This window comes from Pochonia chlamydosporia, chromosome 4 (genome assembly GCF_001653235.2).
Source record: "Pochonia chlamydosporia 170 chromosome 4, whole genome shotgun sequence".
Classification (NCBI taxonomy): domain Eukaryota; kingdom Fungi; phylum Ascomycota; class Sordariomycetes; order Hypocreales; family Clavicipitaceae; genus Pochonia; species Pochonia chlamydosporia.
The window spans coordinates 4,223,969-4,241,027 of NC_035793.1; the positions used below are offsets into that span (position 1 = coordinate 4,223,969).

The 17,059-nt window shown below is 49.4% G+C and overlaps 7 protein-coding genes across 7 annotated transcripts; 3 read left to right on the forward strand and 4 right to left on the reverse strand.

Annotated features, from left to right (window-relative positions):
* Window positions 1-565: 565 nt before the first annotated feature.
* VFPPC_08649 (tyrosyl-tRNA synthetase) lies at window positions 566-2,036 on the reverse strand (the record flags this gene model as incomplete). Its single annotated transcript, XM_018287322.1, has 5 exons — window positions 566-832; window positions 907-1,148; window positions 1,205-1,271; window positions 1,340-1,836; window positions 1,916-2,036. 5 exons carry the CDS (start codon window positions 2,034-2,036, stop codon window positions 566-568), a joined length of 1,194 nt encoding a protein of 397 aa, XP_018144302.1.
* Window positions 2,037-4,832: 2,796 nt separating this feature from the next.
* On the reverse strand, window positions 4,833-5,298 carry VFPPC_08651 (glyoxalase-like domain-containing protein; the record flags this gene model as incomplete). The annotated part of the gene is made up of 2 exons (XM_018287324.1): window positions 4,833-5,164; window positions 5,226-5,298. The coding sequence occupies 2 exons, from the start codon at window positions 5,296-5,298 to the stop codon at window positions 4,833-4,835; spliced, it is 405 nt and encodes a 134-aa protein (XP_018144304.1).
* A 1,216-nt stretch (window positions 5,299-6,514) lies between these two features.
* On the forward strand, window positions 6,515-8,583 carry VFPPC_08652 (AMP-dependent ligase; the record flags this gene model as incomplete). The annotated part of the gene is made up of 5 exons (XM_018287325.1): window positions 6,515-7,113; window positions 7,173-7,438; window positions 7,491-7,606; window positions 7,665-8,076; window positions 8,129-8,583. 5 exons carry the CDS (start codon window positions 6,515-6,517, stop codon window positions 8,581-8,583), a joined length of 1,848 nt encoding a protein of 615 aa, XP_018144305.1.
* A 626-nt stretch (window positions 8,584-9,209) lies between these two features.
* VFPPC_08653 (multidrug resistance protein) lies at window positions 9,210-10,817 on the forward strand (the record flags this gene model as incomplete). The annotated part of the gene is made up of 4 exons (XM_018287326.1): window positions 9,210-9,373; window positions 9,436-9,892; window positions 9,941-10,510; window positions 10,563-10,817. 4 exons carry the CDS (start codon window positions 9,210-9,212, stop codon window positions 10,815-10,817), a joined length of 1,446 nt encoding a protein of 481 aa, XP_018144306.1.
* A 115-nt stretch (window positions 10,818-10,932) lies between these two features.
* VFPPC_08654 (cephalosporin biosynthesis expandase/hydroxylase) lies at window positions 10,933-11,874 on the reverse strand (the record flags this gene model as incomplete). The annotated part of the gene is made up of 1 exon (XM_018287327.1): window positions 10,933-11,874. One exon carries the CDS (start codon window positions 11,872-11,874, stop codon window positions 10,933-10,935), a length of 942 nt encoding a protein of 313 aa, XP_018144307.1.
* Window positions 11,875-13,804: 1,930 nt separating this feature from the next.
* Window positions 13,805-15,024, forward strand: VFPPC_08655 (isopenicillin N-CoA epimerase; the record flags this gene model as incomplete). The annotated part of the gene is made up of 2 exons (XM_018287328.1): window positions 13,805-13,865; window positions 13,946-15,024. 2 exons carry the CDS (start codon window positions 13,805-13,807, stop codon window positions 15,022-15,024), a joined length of 1,140 nt encoding a protein of 379 aa, XP_018144308.1.
* A 621-nt stretch (window positions 15,025-15,645) lies between these two features.
* Window positions 15,646-16,641, reverse strand: VFPPC_08656 (isopenicillin N synthase; the record flags this gene model as incomplete). The annotated part of the gene is made up of 1 exon (XM_018287329.1): window positions 15,646-16,641. One exon carries the CDS (start codon window positions 16,639-16,641, stop codon window positions 15,646-15,648), a length of 996 nt encoding a protein of 331 aa, XP_018144309.1.
* Window positions 16,642-17,059: the final 418 nt, after the last annotated feature.

A 17,059-nucleotide genomic window follows, 5' to 3' on the forward strand; every position in this document is an offset into this window, starting at 1 on the left:
GCGGGTTGGTTGAGCTGTGAGACGGACTCCCGTTGCAACAACTGCCATGCAATAACTACTCCACGGTATTCGTGCAGAGGAGAAATCACGATGATGGAAGGAAGAATTGATGGGGAATGGATGTCTGTAAATCTGGAGGTCGATCCACTCTATCAAGCTTGTACATAATAGTCTGGGTGTAGGGGAAAAAAGTTGGGTAATGAATGGCAGTGAGAGGGTGTGGCGGTTGGCGGCTCGCGCTTGGGTACTTTGATGGCCACTGTTGCTGCGTGTGATGGAATGTATCTTCGAGCTTGCCAGACCAAGCCAAACCCGATGGGACCCGCCCGCAGCCGGCGCGAGTCGGAGAGACCCTGACTGCAACGACCAAAAGGCGTGCTCATCATCCTGACCGGCCTGCGCCGTTGTCCAATCAGCACCATGTCAATCACCAATTGTCATCTCGACAGTATATTGATCTTGGTAGATCTCTCTTTCGCAGCCATTTTTGGATATCGTCGCTATTGGTATATTGGTATCTGACGTCTATGTAACGCTTATGCACTGCCATTTTCTATCCAATACCTCATACACTCAGCTTTTCGACCCCAGCCGCAGCGCCATCAATCTTTGCATCGGCAGACCCATTGGCCTGGACAGTGGCATCGACTGCTGCCTTACCAGGGTGGCGCGATCCCTTATCTTTGACCTTCTTCTCCTTCTTCACTGGCGGCGGGTAAGCCTTGAGAGCAACCTCTTGCCAGTCCTTGGACGCCTGGAAGGCAGCCTGAATGGGTGACAGCAGCTCATTCAGGGCCTTGGCTACGGCTGGTTTCAGTAGCTGAGGAGTGAGCTGCAATTCGATACGGTTAGCCGTTTATCCTTGAGATACATATGCACGGGCTGGTAGTCGCAGTGTAAACATACCACATCATTTCTGTAGTCATCCTGCATTTGCGCAATGTTGCCATAAACGAGAGGCTCAAGACCGTCCCGTTCGCGATCGACCTTGAATTCCCTCTTTCCGCCCTTGAGACCAGATGCAGGCAGCAAGACGAATTCCACAAAAGCGAGAACACCATTGTCTTCGACGACTTGTGGTGCCGCTGTGGCTTTCTTAATCTTCTTGGCAACAACTTCGGGGGCATCGAGGAGATCAATTTTGCTGTCTATATTTCCATTAGCACATATCATTTTGGTGCACGTTACATCTTTGGACACATACCTTGATCGCTGGAACTCATCTTTCCGCCCTGAAGGCCAGGAACCATGGGGTTCAGCAAATGTGCGCGCTGGCGAAGCCCAGTTAGCAAGTTGTTCAATGCCGGAAATTTCCTTTAGAGAGGTGCAAAATGTGTACCTCCTTGTATCCAATCTTGGGTAGCCACTCCTTGGCCGCTGTAAACAGTTTTCTCTGATCCAAACCACCGAACTGCGCATCAACGTCGAGGTACTGCTCATCCAACACCTGCAGGATGGGGTAGAGCAGACCGCTGAGTGGCGCATTCGCAGTCTGCTTGACAATCTCAGCGCCGGCTTTCTTGGCATCGTGCTCAGATACCAAAGAAGTCAGCTTGTAGAGGTCCATGACGTACTCGGAGCTCTTTTGGTAAGAGCTTCCTTGGACGAATCGCAATTTCTCGGTCGATACGCCGACCGCTTCGAGGATGGCTGTGATGACATAGCGGTAGAAGTGGACGCGCTGTTCAACTAGCTCGATGGGGGCTTTCAAGTTATCGAGGAATCCGTGAATGTCGGCGAGGAGGATTGTGACATCGCAGCCTGCGGCGAGGAACTGGGCGATTTTGATGGCAGGGACAAAGTAGCCGCAGTGTGGACGACCCGTAGTGGCAGTGCCTACAACACACGAAGCAGATTAGCATCATGTCGATGATCCAAGTGTATTTATGTTTGCAGTCGTTGGAGAGGGCCGCACCCCAGTAAATCTTTGGGTTTCTGCCCTCGGCGAGGATCTTCTCAATGATCTCGGGGTTCAAAACCTCAGCGAGGTTCTCGCGAATGAGGTCGAGCCTCTCGGTAGCGTTCGCGGCCGCCATTGTGTTGGGATGGTGTACGTGAAGGAAAAGTTATCGATACTGCTTCAGCGCGGTGGAATGAAGTGCCGTAGAGAAAGTCGCTTCTGCGATTTCCGTAAAACTGCTTTGGAATTGAGATCAATGCTCAAGATAATGTTGACTCAGATACACAGTCAGTCACCGATCGGCGGGGCAAAACCATGTCTGGGTGAGTTTTGGATGGCGGGGTGAAATTTCCTTGAACCAGACCAGACCAAACCAGACTTGATTGACTCGACATTTTTTTTTCCTTGGTCGGAGCCACACCGGACACGCCGCCGCCATCATGCTTTCCGCGTTCAATGTTGCATATATGTACAATGTGCGGTCTTTGGACCCTGACAGGGAGCCATCCAATGTCTGATTAGTTCATCGGCAGTGGCTTTGCCTGCTCAATCGACTGTAAGCTTATTACCCTGTTCCAGGCTTAAGTAACCTGTGACTCCAGCAAAGCACCAGTTGACGTTTCCCCCCTAAAGCCAGACTTGCCAGACTGCATTGTCACTAAAGGCACCGAATCTGCTAGTGTCTGTTTTGATGAACTCGGCCGACGAACCCTGGGAAGATTCCCTCGCTGTAACTGTCATGGCATTTTTCTTTAATGCATTCAGAATTCCCGTCTCGCAGATACCACGAGCAGCTGTTCTGAAGAGTTCTGGGGCATCTTTGCATGTATGCGGAAAAGTTAAAATTAGACCTGGCCGAGTGCTCGGAGAAGTCAGTTGCGACTAAAGTAGAGAGACTTCTGATCGCTGTAGACTAGACGGCGCGATGACTTTGTTGAGTTCGGTGGAAAAACATCATTGACTATTTTCTCCAGGCTAGACGATGAGTTTTTAATACTGCAGTTCAATCATACATGATGCGTTGCCACACAGCTGGTGCTCCCTGGATGACAAGCCTGGTCGCCTTATAAATCATCAACAACTATGCACACAATTGAAGCCAGCACGTCAAATGTCTCTCCTTTTCGCAGTCTGTTATCAACTTGTCGCCTCAAATCGTCCCCAATGCGACATCCGGTCTCAGTTGCCGGATACCCGTTCGTATTGAATGCGAAGAGCAACCCTTGCTTGGGTTGGCTCAGCTTGGGCTTCATGTCCCCAGTCAGATCGTGGTCCAAGGCTGAACGTGCCCTGAGTGCAGTAGAGATCAACATAATGTCCGACTCCCTTGCAAACAGTTTCGAGGATCGTCTCAAAAGAAGATTGGCTGACGCCCCCCCATGTTGCCGCCTCATTTTCCACAATGCAATGAAAGATATGCTGTGATCATAGCAACCATGTCCCTCAGAGCTTGTAACAAAGGCTGTCCATTGATCCTTGTTGAAAAGTTGCACTTTGCGCCCTTTCAAAACTGGCAAAACGTCTTCCAAAGCCTCCTTTTACATTGGCCCCCGAACGATGAAGTATTCAGTTTCGTTGCAAGTTACAATCGGAAGAGCAAATTCTTTCAGCTGAGCAGCTCACGATGACTTCACCTTACAATCAGCAGCCTCCAACATGGGGACAGGTACCCCAAGCAGCCCCCGTGGCAATGCCAATAACCTACACAGTTGCCAGACCGCCAGCAAAAGAACTGTACCCGAAGCGCTGGATCACAGTACCCATCCTGCAACTCATTTTCGCCATAATGGCAGCTGGGTTTGCGGGATACCTCATATCTGATCGCGTGGTGATTGCACCAATAATCGTGATTTGTGCTGTAAGTTACCGAACCTTGCCTGGACTGTCTTCTCCATGCGAAGACGTTACAAATGGTAGCCGTCTTTTCAAGAAATTCAACCTTGCTAACCGGGCATTATCACTATAGTCTGGATGCTCGATTGTTGTCTCCCTTTGGCTCACTTGCGCACACTCTTGCGCCCCCCAATCCCTGAAAGCTGTGGCTGCATTGCCGTTGGACGTTGTACTGGTAGTCCTCTGGATTGCAGCTATGGCGTACATGGCAGATACGGCAGCAGCCTTGAGCGTGTTTGACTGGTCTCGTGTCGATTATTTGATGATTTATTATCAAGTCTATCAAGCAACTGCGGGCATTGCCGGCATAAATGTGTGAGTAGGAAATGTTCGGGGCTGCCCTATTTGAATACTCACTGACGTTTACGAACAGCGTAATTTGCCTTGCTGGCGTGATCGGCGATAGTATTGCTGTGCACCGTGAAAGAAGACTAAGACATGGCGCGAATTTCCCACCGCAGAATCCAAATATGCAGCCGTACATACAGACGTTGCCCACACAGCCTGGGTATGGGTATAACCGGTTTGATGCGTCGGCGAACCACAAGCCAGATTTCCCAGTCAACACGCCGGTAAATCAACAACCAATGCAACATCCGACGCAAGCTGTCGGAGGACATTACGAGCATGAGCTTGACCCTCAAACCAGACGAGCTGGAGAATTGGCTGGACATGCAACCCCAGGACCGGAAGGGCAACCGTCTAAACATGAGCTGGACCCCCAAAGCATGCAAGCTAGAGAGCTGGGAACTCATGGTCCAACTCCAGAATTGCCCGAGACGGCGTCACCTTTTTCGTATAGAGGTGGTGTGAACCAGTCACCAGTTGAGTTGCCGTCTCGAACACACTCTTGAGTGGATAGATTAGTCACTCGAGCGAGAAACATATCATCTACCTGGTAGACAACCATGAATAATATTAATTCCGATAATGGTTTCGAGCATGCTGTTGTTCTTGCTAGTAAGAGAAACTGCTGCATCAACTGACATAACCACAACGCGGGCCTTCTCTGGACTAATATCGGGGAAAGATGGCAAAACTACTGAACCATCATATAAATAGACCCGATATTGCCTTCACTATCAGCAAAGTATCTCAAAAGGCCACTGTCACCCTCCTTCTCCTCCCCAGTGAGGACCTTGCCGCCTGCGCCTTCAATCGCCTTGACAGAATCATCCAGATTCTCAACAAACCAGGACAGCGCAACGCCACCTTTGCCAGCGGTAAAGGCACCAGTGGAATCCGGAGCCTTCAAAATACCTCCCGTGATGCTGACGCCGTTTTTGGTGAAGTCAAAAAGACGACATTCATTTGATTCGGAGCTAGGGTCTTTGAAGGGGATATTGAACACCTTTTTGTAGAAGGCGGAAGCTTGATGGGAGTTAGCTGGTGTGTAGTTGCATGCGACGGCTGATACAAAATATATACATACCACGAGCAACGTCTGTGGCTGGTATTCCGATCCAGACGGGTGTTCCAAAGGCTGGTGGCTTCCAATCGGACATTTTGGTTAACCTGGAGTGATGTAATGAAAGTTGATGGGAAGCTAGATGATGGATGATTGACGGACTGAAGATTCAAATAATCACCACCCCGAAGCATTGGGGAAGATTGTGCTCTTATACCTCTGATTTACATATTGACAGATATTGGTTCCCTTGGTGAATGGCATAGCATTATGTTCACGCTTTGAGTGCTATTGTGGCAGCAGCATCGTGAAGCTACATGGGCGAATTATCATGGTGGCTTCGGATAAGCTGAATGTCTATGGTTTCTTATTTGAGCAAACGAAACTTTGTATCCACAGAAGTGGCATCGTGGCGTCAGGAACAGCATTGGACAAGCTCTTTCACGAAGCATGTTCCCTTTCCAGCTGTGGCGTAGTTCGTCACCACATACTTGGAGAGAAAGTGATTACTGCTCATGCGCAGATTCGACTCCGTATTCGGATCCCGTCATGACACAATGCCGCTTGACAGATTGGCGGGCGGTGGATAATTACGGCACCGATTCAAGCAATATCGGCTTCGAGACAAAGCTTGTCCTCGCATAAGGATCTATTGGGCACGAATACTGTCAGCAATTTACAGATATGACATTATGTCGACTTTGTCCACCGGGAGCTTCCCCACCGGAGGATTGCGACTCGACACGGAACGGAGTTCGGATCCATGGACTTTCTCCAATTCCCTCAATGACGAGGTGAAACTTGGCCTCGGCAATTTTCTAACCCCTCACTTGACTACGCTGTTTTCCCCCATGTTGAGTATGGCTAGCTTGCACGAAGAGTTACAGCAGTTCCACAATGCCGCTTCCCGCATGTCAAGCTGGCTGGTACCATAACATCGGAGTTTGAAGCTGGAAACACCGTCAACCAACCTGTGGTGCAACTCGATGCTTTCGTGTCTTATTCTTTAGATCGCCCATCTGACCAGATGCTTTGAAGCTTGTAAAATAAGCGAAACTGCGAAACTCTATCTCATTACCATTCTAAATTTACAAGTTAAACTACAACATTGTTGGCCATGTCACTGAGTACGGACCCTTACCCACTTCCCCAGATTCTCAATTGCCGTCAATCTCATCGAGCTCCGCTAATCTGAGCATTTTGCATCTGAAGCTCCAGCCAGCTTGTTGGCAGCGGTCGGAGGCATCGCCGCCACAACCGCCTATTTGGATGCCAAGTTACACATTCGAAAGGATTGGCGCTTTCTGTCACGCATGAAACAAGCTGAGAAGAATTACAATGAGGCCGGTACGCTTCCCATTTATCCCACTCTTCAGGACGGTAACTCACCAAGACCAGTCAAGGCAAAGAAGGCATCTGGGTATTTCTTATTCGAAGCAGCCGCCCATCGACACCCAAATGAAGAGTGCATATGGTCCCGCCAAGGGATTTATACCTGGGCAGAGGCCTATGATCGTGTCTCCCAGTATGGCCACTGCTTTCAGTCACTGGGCGTCAAAGCTAGCCAGTTCGTCGGGTTGTACATGTACAACTCGCCTGAGTTTCTGTTCATATGGCTTGGTCTCTTGTCAATTGGCGCTGCTCCAGCGCTGATAAATTATAACTTGGCGTCGGGAGCGTTGTTGCACTGTGTCAAAATCTCAAAGACTAGGATTCTCATCTATGATTCTGCGGCGGATTGCGTGTCGCGCATTCAGGCGTCTGAGCAACAGCTGCGAGAAATTGGTGTCGAACCTATTGTGCTGTCGGAGGCACTGAAGCGAGAGATTGCTCGGAATCCTACAAGTCGACCCAGCACAAATTGTTTCGAGGACACTTCGAAAGTTCTGCCTCTGGCGTTGATGTACACTAGGTATGTGGCCATCCATATCTCCTGCTCAGGACCGACCCGGCTGACGATTCCTGTGACAGTGGAACTACTGGCATGCCAAAAGCTTCACCAATGTATGTTGCGCGAAACTACATGGGCGCGTCTTTGTATCCGAAGACGTTTGGACAGGAGCCAGGACCTGGAGGAGATAGGAGCTACTACTGCATTCCTTTGTATCATGGCACTGGTGGATTAGGCGCCATTGCGGACATGATGAGCGGTTTGTCTGTCGCCTTGGCACCCAAGTTTTCATTGTCGCGATTCTGGGAAGATTGCATTGACAGCAAGGCTACAATTTTTATTTATGGTACATCATACCGATGATTGGTCACCTGGCTATAATGTACTGACTTCATTAGTTGGCGAACTCGTGCGGTACCTACTTGCCGCTCCTCCATCTCCAAACGACAAGAAACACCAAATTCGACTCATTTGGGGCAACGGCCTGAGCCCTGAACTATGGCACAAATTTCAGGTACATCCCTCATATCATCCCTCTTCAGCCGTCGTCTTACTGACGTTGTGGCGTAAAGGACCGCTTTGGCGTCCCCGAAATTGGCGAATTCTTCGCAAGCACCGAGGGCGTAGTCTTCATCACCAATCACTTCAGAAGCGGTTTCGGTCCAGGAGCCGTCGGCCACCACGGCTGGCTCCTCCGCCAACTAAACCACAAAGTTCTGGTCCTCGTACATATTGATCCCGAGACAGGCGACGTCTGGAGATGCCCAGAGACGGGCTTCGCGAAGCGATTACCTTATGAGCAAGGCGGCGAACTCTTGGTGAAACTTCCCTCAAGAGAGGCCTGGGCAGGATACTTTGGCTCACGCGAAGCGACGAACAAGAAGCTATTGGAAAATGTGCTCGAAAAGGGTGATCTGTATTGGAGAACGGGGGATGCGCTCCGTAGAGATGGCAATGGCCATTGGTATTTCATGGACCGACTCGGTACGTTTTCACTGCACTCAAAATGAACAAGTCTACTAACAGGTAGTACCAGGGGATACATATCGATGGAAAGGAGAAAATGTGTCAACCACAGAAGTCACCCAAGTCCTGGGCACACATCCCCAAATAGCAGAAGCCAACGTCTACGGCGTCAAGATTCCTTCCCACGACGGCAGAGCAGGCTGCGCGGCATTGGCACTGAAAGATGGAAACCTTGATACCTTCGACTGGGCGAGTGTGGTGTCGCTGCTGCGCAAGGAATTGCCTGCGTATGCCGTGCCCATCTTCATGCGAGTCCGGGAAGGGGTCGGTGGCATGAGCACGGATAATCACAAGCACAACAAGGTCCCGTTGCGACTTGAGGGCGTGGATCCTCAAGCTTTGGGGACAAAGGTTATTGATGGGAAGGATGATAAGTTGTTTTGGTTGCCTGCTGGGGCGAGTGTATATGTTCCTTTTACTCAGGGTGATTGGGATAAGTTGTCGCAGATGCGGGCTCGCATTTGAGGTTGATTCTGTGATTGGCATTGCTGTAGACAGACATTCGTACCAATACAAGATACTGACTTGATGCTCAGAATACCGGAGTTGCTAAACCAGATTTCCATGCCAGTAAGCGTTTTCCATTATGGGACAGAAACTCCCGTAACCAAGCCGCCTTGGCATAAGATCGGCCCAATTCAATCCCGCAAAGTGCACAGTTCTCACCAAAGCGATATTTTTGATGTTCTCTTTCACATTGTCAATTTATCCGACATGTCTCTACGCCGCCAAATCCTATGGTGATCCACCTTCCCTTCTCTACCAAGGCAGCTGCATCCGAAAAGCCAGTTTACGCCTCGTCTAAATTTGTAAAATGCATCATGTCACGGATCGGATCTCTAGCATACACCAATAGCCAGTCGGTCATGAATCGGTGTGGCACACCCCTGGCATGCGACTTGCAGGGCATGAGGTAGCATCTTACATACCAAAGCGGTAGTGTCTGGGAGCATCGGCTTGGCTAAGTACGCATGTCTAGGAATGCGACTGTTTTGTTTCTTACTGTGCCATGGAAGTAGAGTTCCCTTCATTGGAAACTCACACAAGTCTCGATCCATGTAGCCAACCTCTATGCTTCAACTTTGAACACCATGGGCTCAAGCTCTGTAGAGCTGGCCGTCATTTCATCAGATTCAGAACATGACGAAAACATTATCGACTTCGATGGGCCTAATGACCCCGAGAATGCTGTCAATTGGCCCGCAAAGAAGAAATGGGCGGTGGTGTTTATCCTGGCAGCCATGACATTCATCGTGTAAGTTTGATCCTCACTTCACGTCAAGTTCCAACAACAGATGTACTGATATTTGCTCCCAGTGCCCTTGGATCCTCAATCTCCGCGCCAGGCGTCAACGATGCCATGGTTGAATTCCATAACACATCCTCCATCCTAAGCTCCATGATAGTATGCGTCTACAACGTTGGTCTTGCAGCCGGTCCTCTCATTCTGGCACCAATGTCCGAAATGTACGGGCGTCTCATCCCATATCATGTCACAAATGTCTTCTTCACGCTCTTTACACTGGGGTGTGCACTGAGTCCCAATCTCCCTGCGCTCATCATCTTTCGCATGCTCGCGGGAATGGAAGCTTCTGCCGTGTTGAACATTGGCGGCGCGACGGTAGCAGACATGTTCATCCAGGAAGAGAGAGGGTTCGCCATTGCAGTGTGGACATTTGGGCCTCTTCTCGGTCCAGCCGTTGGACCTGTTGCAGGAGGATATCTTACTCAAGCAAAGGGGTGGAGATGGGTATTTTGGGTTGTCACCATTGGTGTAGGTTCTTGTACTTCTTACGTGAACTTCCTCTAACAGAGTTTGTAGGCGGCCGTGTTCACAGTCATATTCTTCCTGGTAGTGCGCGAAACATATGCCCCGATTCTGCTCCAACGTAAAGTCAACCGCCTACGACAAGAGACTGGCAACCCGAATCTCAAATCTGCTTTGGAAAGCGATCTCGCTCCTCGGCAACGCATAATCCGATCTCTACGACGACCCTTGGTCCTTTTATTCGGGTCACCGATTGTCTTTCTCTTCTCCGTGTTCATCGCCGTGGTGTATTCGTACCAATTCCTCTTGTTTGTCACCATCCCAAATGTCTTTGGCAAGTTGTACCACTTCTCCGTCGGCGCCACGGGCCTCGCATACTTGGGAATTGCGTGTGGCCTTTTGATTGGCAATGCCTTGTTTGGCCAAATCTCGGACCGCATCCTGATGCGCAAGGCGAATGGGGAAAAGTTAAAGCCAGAGTATAGGCTGCCGCTGATGATACCGGCCGCATTTTGCATTCCGGCTTGTTTCTTTATTTATGGATGGACCACCCAGTACCAAGTTCATTGGATAGTGCCAATCTGTGCGACTTCTCTTTTGGGAATTGGGTTGAACATGTCCTTGGTATGTCTCGTCACTGATTACCGCTCATCATAAATGCCTAACCGTGTTATAGATGACTATCCAAGTTTACCTCGTAGATGCCTATACCTTGTACGCGGCATCTGCTCTAGCTGCGACATCTATTCTTCGTTCATTATTTGGAGCATTTGTTCCGCTGGCCGGAGGCCCTCTTTATGATAACCTCGGCCTGGGCTGGGGAAATTCTACCCTTGGATTCGTGGCCATCGCTCTGATCCCTGTGCCATTTCTGTTTGCCAGGTATGGCGAGGCAATTCGTACAAACCCTCGATGGCAACCCAAACTATGAGCTCGGTTTCCAATGCCATCATAGCGAGTTACTTATGTACATATCTTCATGTCCATTGCTCTCAAATCGTTACCTTAGACTTTACTTTAGACTTTTATATTATATACCACCCATATTAAGCAGCAGTTGCTGTATCCCTCCGCATATTTACATAATTCCCACCCAACCAGTCCCCAAATGTCGTCGTCTCAGTAGGAATCCGAATATTAAAGCCCCATTCAATCGCCTGAGGGACATTAAAGCTGAAAGATGGCTTGGGACGAAGGAAAAACACACTTGACGTGCGACTACTTCCCACTCGCTGATCTCGGCCAGGCGACTTGACCCTATGCTTAGGAGCCTTGATCTTCCCTTTACTCACAAGCGTACCAACAGCGCCGCAAAATACAACCATCGTATCCGGCTTGGTTGGTAGATCCACAAACTCCCCGTCCACTTCGCATTGAAGACTCACAAACCCATTCACACAGGCAGTCTGATGGACCAACGTGATTGTAGACAAGTCATAATGCGCTCCCATTCTCAGTGGCTCCTCCTCTGCAACTCTATTCTCAGGAACGTCTGGGAAGTAACGCAGTCGCAGGAGTGGTTCACAGTCTAGGAAGTCATCTATACCATTGACTGGCTTCGCGTTGACTGCCTCCAGAACCACTCTTGCTGTGTCCTGACTCGCCGCATACATACGGTCAAAGTAACTCTGCCAGACTTTCTCAAAATTTTCATTTGGGAATAAGTTATTGTTAATTCCCATGGAGTAACACGTGGAATAGTCTGAGAATTGGCCAGTCTCCGTAACTATTGCTGTGCTCTCCCACTCTAGACCGGAGAAGCCACGGCGGGCATTTCGGTCGCCGAGTGTCACGGACTTTTTCTGCTCTTCAGAAGCGTTTTTGAAGAAGTTGACGCAGGTTTCGCGGGCGGAGGTGTGGTCTCCGTCTGTGAGGCCGGTGTCAGAGAGAAAGAATATGCCTTTTTGGGTGAGGCAGTGGACGAATTCTTCTTGGCAGAGACCATTCTTGAGGTCTTGGAGGCTGAAGATCGGTACTTTGTCTGACATTATGACTTGATCGTTGGATTTACAAATCTTGCTATGGTTTTGAGTGTGGTTGAGTCAATTCTATGTAAAAGCGTTTACCAGACTGGGATGACGAGATGTTCAATGACCATCATAACGCTTTCTGCCTTTGTCTTTCATCCGACATGTTCGTTCTTTTCGGACCTTTCTCGCCTCATCGTTTCCATTGCCCAACTGCAACTTGGACAAACGAAGGGGAAAATGCTTATGCAGCGTGCAACCAGTTCACACGTTCATCCTGCGGAATCTGCATCATGTTCCCCCGCTATAGAAGTTGAAGGATACCACGCATGCAGGACACGCTCATGCATGTCGCAGTGTAACATCACATTGAATCCGCAGGATTCTCAAAAACTAGTTGAGGCGGAATTCACAAACGTGGCCATATTCACCTCCCTCATCGGCAAGTGGCTCGGCATGGTAAAGAGCAACACACCCTTAGCCAAGACTTCAGCCGTAACTGGGCCAAGACGAACTAAAGAAGAATGTTTGTGTGGAAAACCGGCATCTGAGCGCCATAGCCCCCAAGCCGCTCCATCTGAAATCGGGCGAGTTCCCCCGTTCGTGCATAAGTCGCCTCATAAGGCGACCTTCCCCAAGCGTTGCCAAGATCTAGCCAAGTAATTCGCGTCAGATTTCAAGCTTTATCCAGGATTATTGACCCGGCCAACGTGCGTAAGCTTCTCCTATCGGCCGATTATAGCAAGCATGGTCGCCTAATATCCAGTTCCCGTATGCGCATCTTACTAGTATCAACTCGGTCAAGAAGACTGGCAATTTGAAGGGGCTGTCTTATGTCTACACCCTTGGCGGTTCATTGCCGCAAACAGGCTTCGGGATTCTTGGTCTCCCATCGGCGACCGCACTCGTAGTTGAAGCACCATCTATATTGGAGTCACCGACTTCGCTGCATTTCTGATCCGTATTTGCCTTCCATTCGCGTTGCTTACTATTTCTGATCATGCGAGAAGTTGAACTAATATTCAGCCGCCATCCTTCACCTTGAAGTTAGGTATGCTCTTGCGAATATTAGGAATGACGTAGGGTATGCCATGCAACTAGCCTCAATATCGAAAAAATGGCTCAACAGCTCTGGTGATTCACGACAGGCATTCGTAAGCTTGTTCTCAATGTATTGGGTACGGCAAATTGTTGCCGTAGTAGGACGCACAATGGGTGGTGTACTGGTGTTCGAATGGGCTGACTTTGATCCGTCTTATGCCTAGGAAATTGTGCCCATTGTAACCCCAAGCTAACAACGTGAATACCGTGCAGCCTACGTTAGTTGAAGTTGTAAAACCATGGCATTGATGACGACGAGACGGTCTCACAACGACATCGATATTGGCGATCCGCGTGTTGAGCTCTTGAAGTCACCTGCAAGTTCGCATTCCTTACTTACAACAGTAAGATGATTTGACAGAACAGCATTTTGCCGCTATAGGCAGGAAATTAATTTGGAATGAGGACCCCAACCTAGCTGCGCCATGATTCAGGAACTTCGCAACTTTCATCAATGGTATCTGCGGCAATGAGGGGGCCTTGTCTTAACTTGATTGAGGCCGGTCGATCGAATCCACTAACTCCGGAGTTGTAAGACGTATTGCCTGTTGCCGTGTAAAATAGACCGGATTTTCCGCAACCGTAGCTCATTCCTAGATCGAGCAGCTAGTGTATTATCAATGCTTGCTACGATTGATACGTACCTCCTTGCAGCCAACTGCATTGGTTTGTTGCACCAAGTAGGGATATTGAGGCTGAGCGCGGGGTTGCAATCAGTCTTACACCAACCTCGGTTTGCCAACTCAGCAATCTGACATTCACTTTTCCTGCCAGTTTGAAACGTTCCGTATACGCTACAACTGAAGTGACAATTCCTTGAGTTGCCATTGCGCGAGCCGGCAACGACTTCATGGCCTTGGCCCATCCTCTATCCAGCCTGCGGGTGGTAGAACTTGCAGGTCTGGCACCAGGTATGCCCCGAGTAGCAAATTACATATTCGTACATCTTGGCAAGTTGCCGGCTTACACAGCAGTACCTTTGGCCAAACAGGTCCATTCTGTGGCCTTCTCCTCGCCGACTATGGTGCATCTGTACTTCGTATAGATGGACCCCGCTCACCAAAGGGTGACGTATTAGCAAGGCACAAGTCATCTATCTGCCTGGATCTGAAGCAACCTTCTTCCAAGGCCATCTTGTTGTCGATCTTATCCAATGCCGATGTTCTCATTGACCCTTATCGCCCTGGAGTCCTTGAACGTCTAGGGTTGTCGCCTACTGAGGTCCTGCTGAAACATAACCCACGCTTGATCATTGCCCGGCTCACCGGTTTCCGTCGAGATGGTAAGTATCAGGACATGGCAGGCCACGACATCAACTATCTAGCCGTTTCTGGCGTACTGTCCATGATGGGACGGTCTGATGAGAGCCCATATGCGCCGGGTAATATTCTGGCAGATTTTGCCGGAGGAGGTGCCATGTGCTTTATTGGGATTCTAATGGCTTGGATAGCTCGAAACTTGACAGGTCGAGGGCAAGTTGTCGAGGCCAATATGGTGGATGGTTCAGCATATCTTGCAACTTTTCCCAGGCTAACTAGCAAAACTCCATTTTGGGGATTTCCCAGAGGGGAAAATGTACTTGACGGGGGATGTCCATGGTATACTACATACGAGACGAAAGAAAAGGGCAAGTATTTTGCTGTTGGAGCATTGGAGCGTCAGTTTTACAAGGCGTTTATCCAAGGCTTGGGACTTGAAGGAGCGGGTCTTCCCTCAAGAGACGAGAGAAACAACTGGCCAGCGCTGAAAGACGCATTTGAGAAGCGTTTTAAACAAAAGACTCGCAAAGAGTGGGAAGATGTGTTTAATGGGACTGACGCTTGTGCGACGCCTGTGTTGGAACAGTCCGAACTTGAGCGGGCGGGGTATACGCAGCGACTTCCGGTACATATGGCTAGAACTCCTGGCAAGGGTATACCTGAGGGGAAAGGGGATTGGACAGGTGGCGTGATAAATAAGGGACATCATGGCGAAGAGTTGCTGAAAGAGTGGATGGGGTGGAAAAGGGACATTCAGTATACTGAAGATGGTGATGGTGTACTTACAGCAGTGCAGGGGGCGAAACTATAAGCTGCAACCTGTATCCGTAGTACTGCCCGAGTCTTGTAATTAGTGTTCTCTTGATGAATCATAACAAAAAGATCACTTTAGATCCAAAACGAAAAGGAGACGTACTGACTCATTCATGCTGTTACTTCAATTGCTATTAGACTTTTCCTCTAGAGCAACATATTTGGACTCAGTAAGAGGTGAATGGTCTAAATCACAAGCGCGATCTTGCCATCGGGAATTTTAATAAGTGCTTACCTCGAAAGCTCCCCAAGCCCCCCGACGGCCCGATGATCGCCTCAGCCGCAATCACTAGCAATGGTTCGTAAGCACCCACGAGACGAAGCAATTGGGCTTGGAGTCATAAGCGAACGGATGAGAAGTGCCGCGATTACCTGGCCTGACCGCAATAGTGGCTGCAAATTAAGGTTGCCTCTAGCAAATCACCCGGGATGGCCCTTGTTCAAACACCCACAAACATCCACCTCACCAGGGGCCTGAACAGGGAACAGACTTGGAGACGATCTAACTGGATACAGTGGGCTTCCTGATGCTATTGACCCTTCTCCATCTTGCTGGACATGGCTTCCACCTCGGCAGCAGAGCCATGTAACCTCGCTGAATCCATTGCGCTTCGAGGCCCTACGTTTGCCCGTTCTTCTTGATCAACCCAAGCAAACCATTCTGCAAATAGTTTCCGTATGAGATCGTCTCTCCAGCTGGCTCTTTCCCAGTTCCCGCCGCGTCCCACGGGACTACTGCATCGTCAAAGCCCAAGTTGACGAAAAACGGCAGTGACTGTCGCTCTTCATTCACCCACTTGACACGATGGATCGGAGCGGGATAGTAGTTGTCAGTAATATGTGACATGTAGTTACCACAATTGACAAGGTAACCAGAGTCATCAGCCTCAATATCCAACCACCCCTGCGGGGTCTTGACTTGCAGATTCTGCACGTCGGACTGATACAACACCGTGATGAGGGACACATCCTCATGCCACTCAAAGCTTAGCTTGGTGCCATCCTCAGCAGTTTTGATGGCCGGCTCCGGGTACGGATCCAAAAACGGGTAGCGGATCAAAACCACGGATGACAAGGTATCTCCCTTGCGAAAATGACGTGTAAAGAAGTCCTCGTCTTTATCCAAGGCAAGAGCATAGCCACGCAGCAGGGCACTGGAAACCCTGAATGCCTCCCAAAAATAACTCTCTGCAAAGTTGCGGAAACCGGGATGCTTGTCCTCCTCCGGCCAGTCATTCACCTCGTGAAGAGGAGTTGGTTTTTTGATGCGGGGATGATCGGGTTGGAAGGAGGGGTTGAGATAGCAGAGAGATTCGACTGCCTTTTTGCCGGGAATCGACAGGGAGTAGCCGCTTCGGATCTTGGCTTCATGTTCTTTGTTGTAAGCTCGGATGGCTAGCTTCCACTTCTCCTCGTGGGTCAGGGACATGTGGAACTTCTTGGTTTCTTCGGACAACCACTTCAGGTCTACACCGTGGTTGACGGCATAAAAGAATCCCGTGTCTCGAGAAGCAGCGTCGATTTCCCTGGCTACTTCGAGTTTCTTTTGCTTGTTTTCACCAAAGAGAGGTGAAATGTCAATTCGAGGGACGTTAGCTGCTGAGACGGAACCCATGATGAAATGATGGACGTAATAGCTGGCTGCAGGAAAGTTCGTGTGATATTGGAAGAGCAAAATTGAAACGGTCAAGAAGCTTAGAGCTTGTGTGTAAGAGAAAGTTGCATCGTAAGCCAGAAGCCGATAAATCTCACCGGATGGTTTAAATGCAACTTTTTGTTAGGCAAGTTTTGGGTTCTATCTACATCCGTCTGCCCTGACATGTAATAACGCCGCCAAGAGGTAATAATAGCTGGGGATTTCAAGAATGTACCCCAACACCTTTTTCTAGTTACATGTGTCATTAGTGTGACATTGGTTTTGAGCATTTTGGAGCCGCACTCCGTCACCACGGATGAACACGCCAACTGACAAATCTGAATCGTGAACGGGTCATCTATGCCCGCTCGTTAAAAATTTTGCCGCATTCTCAGCC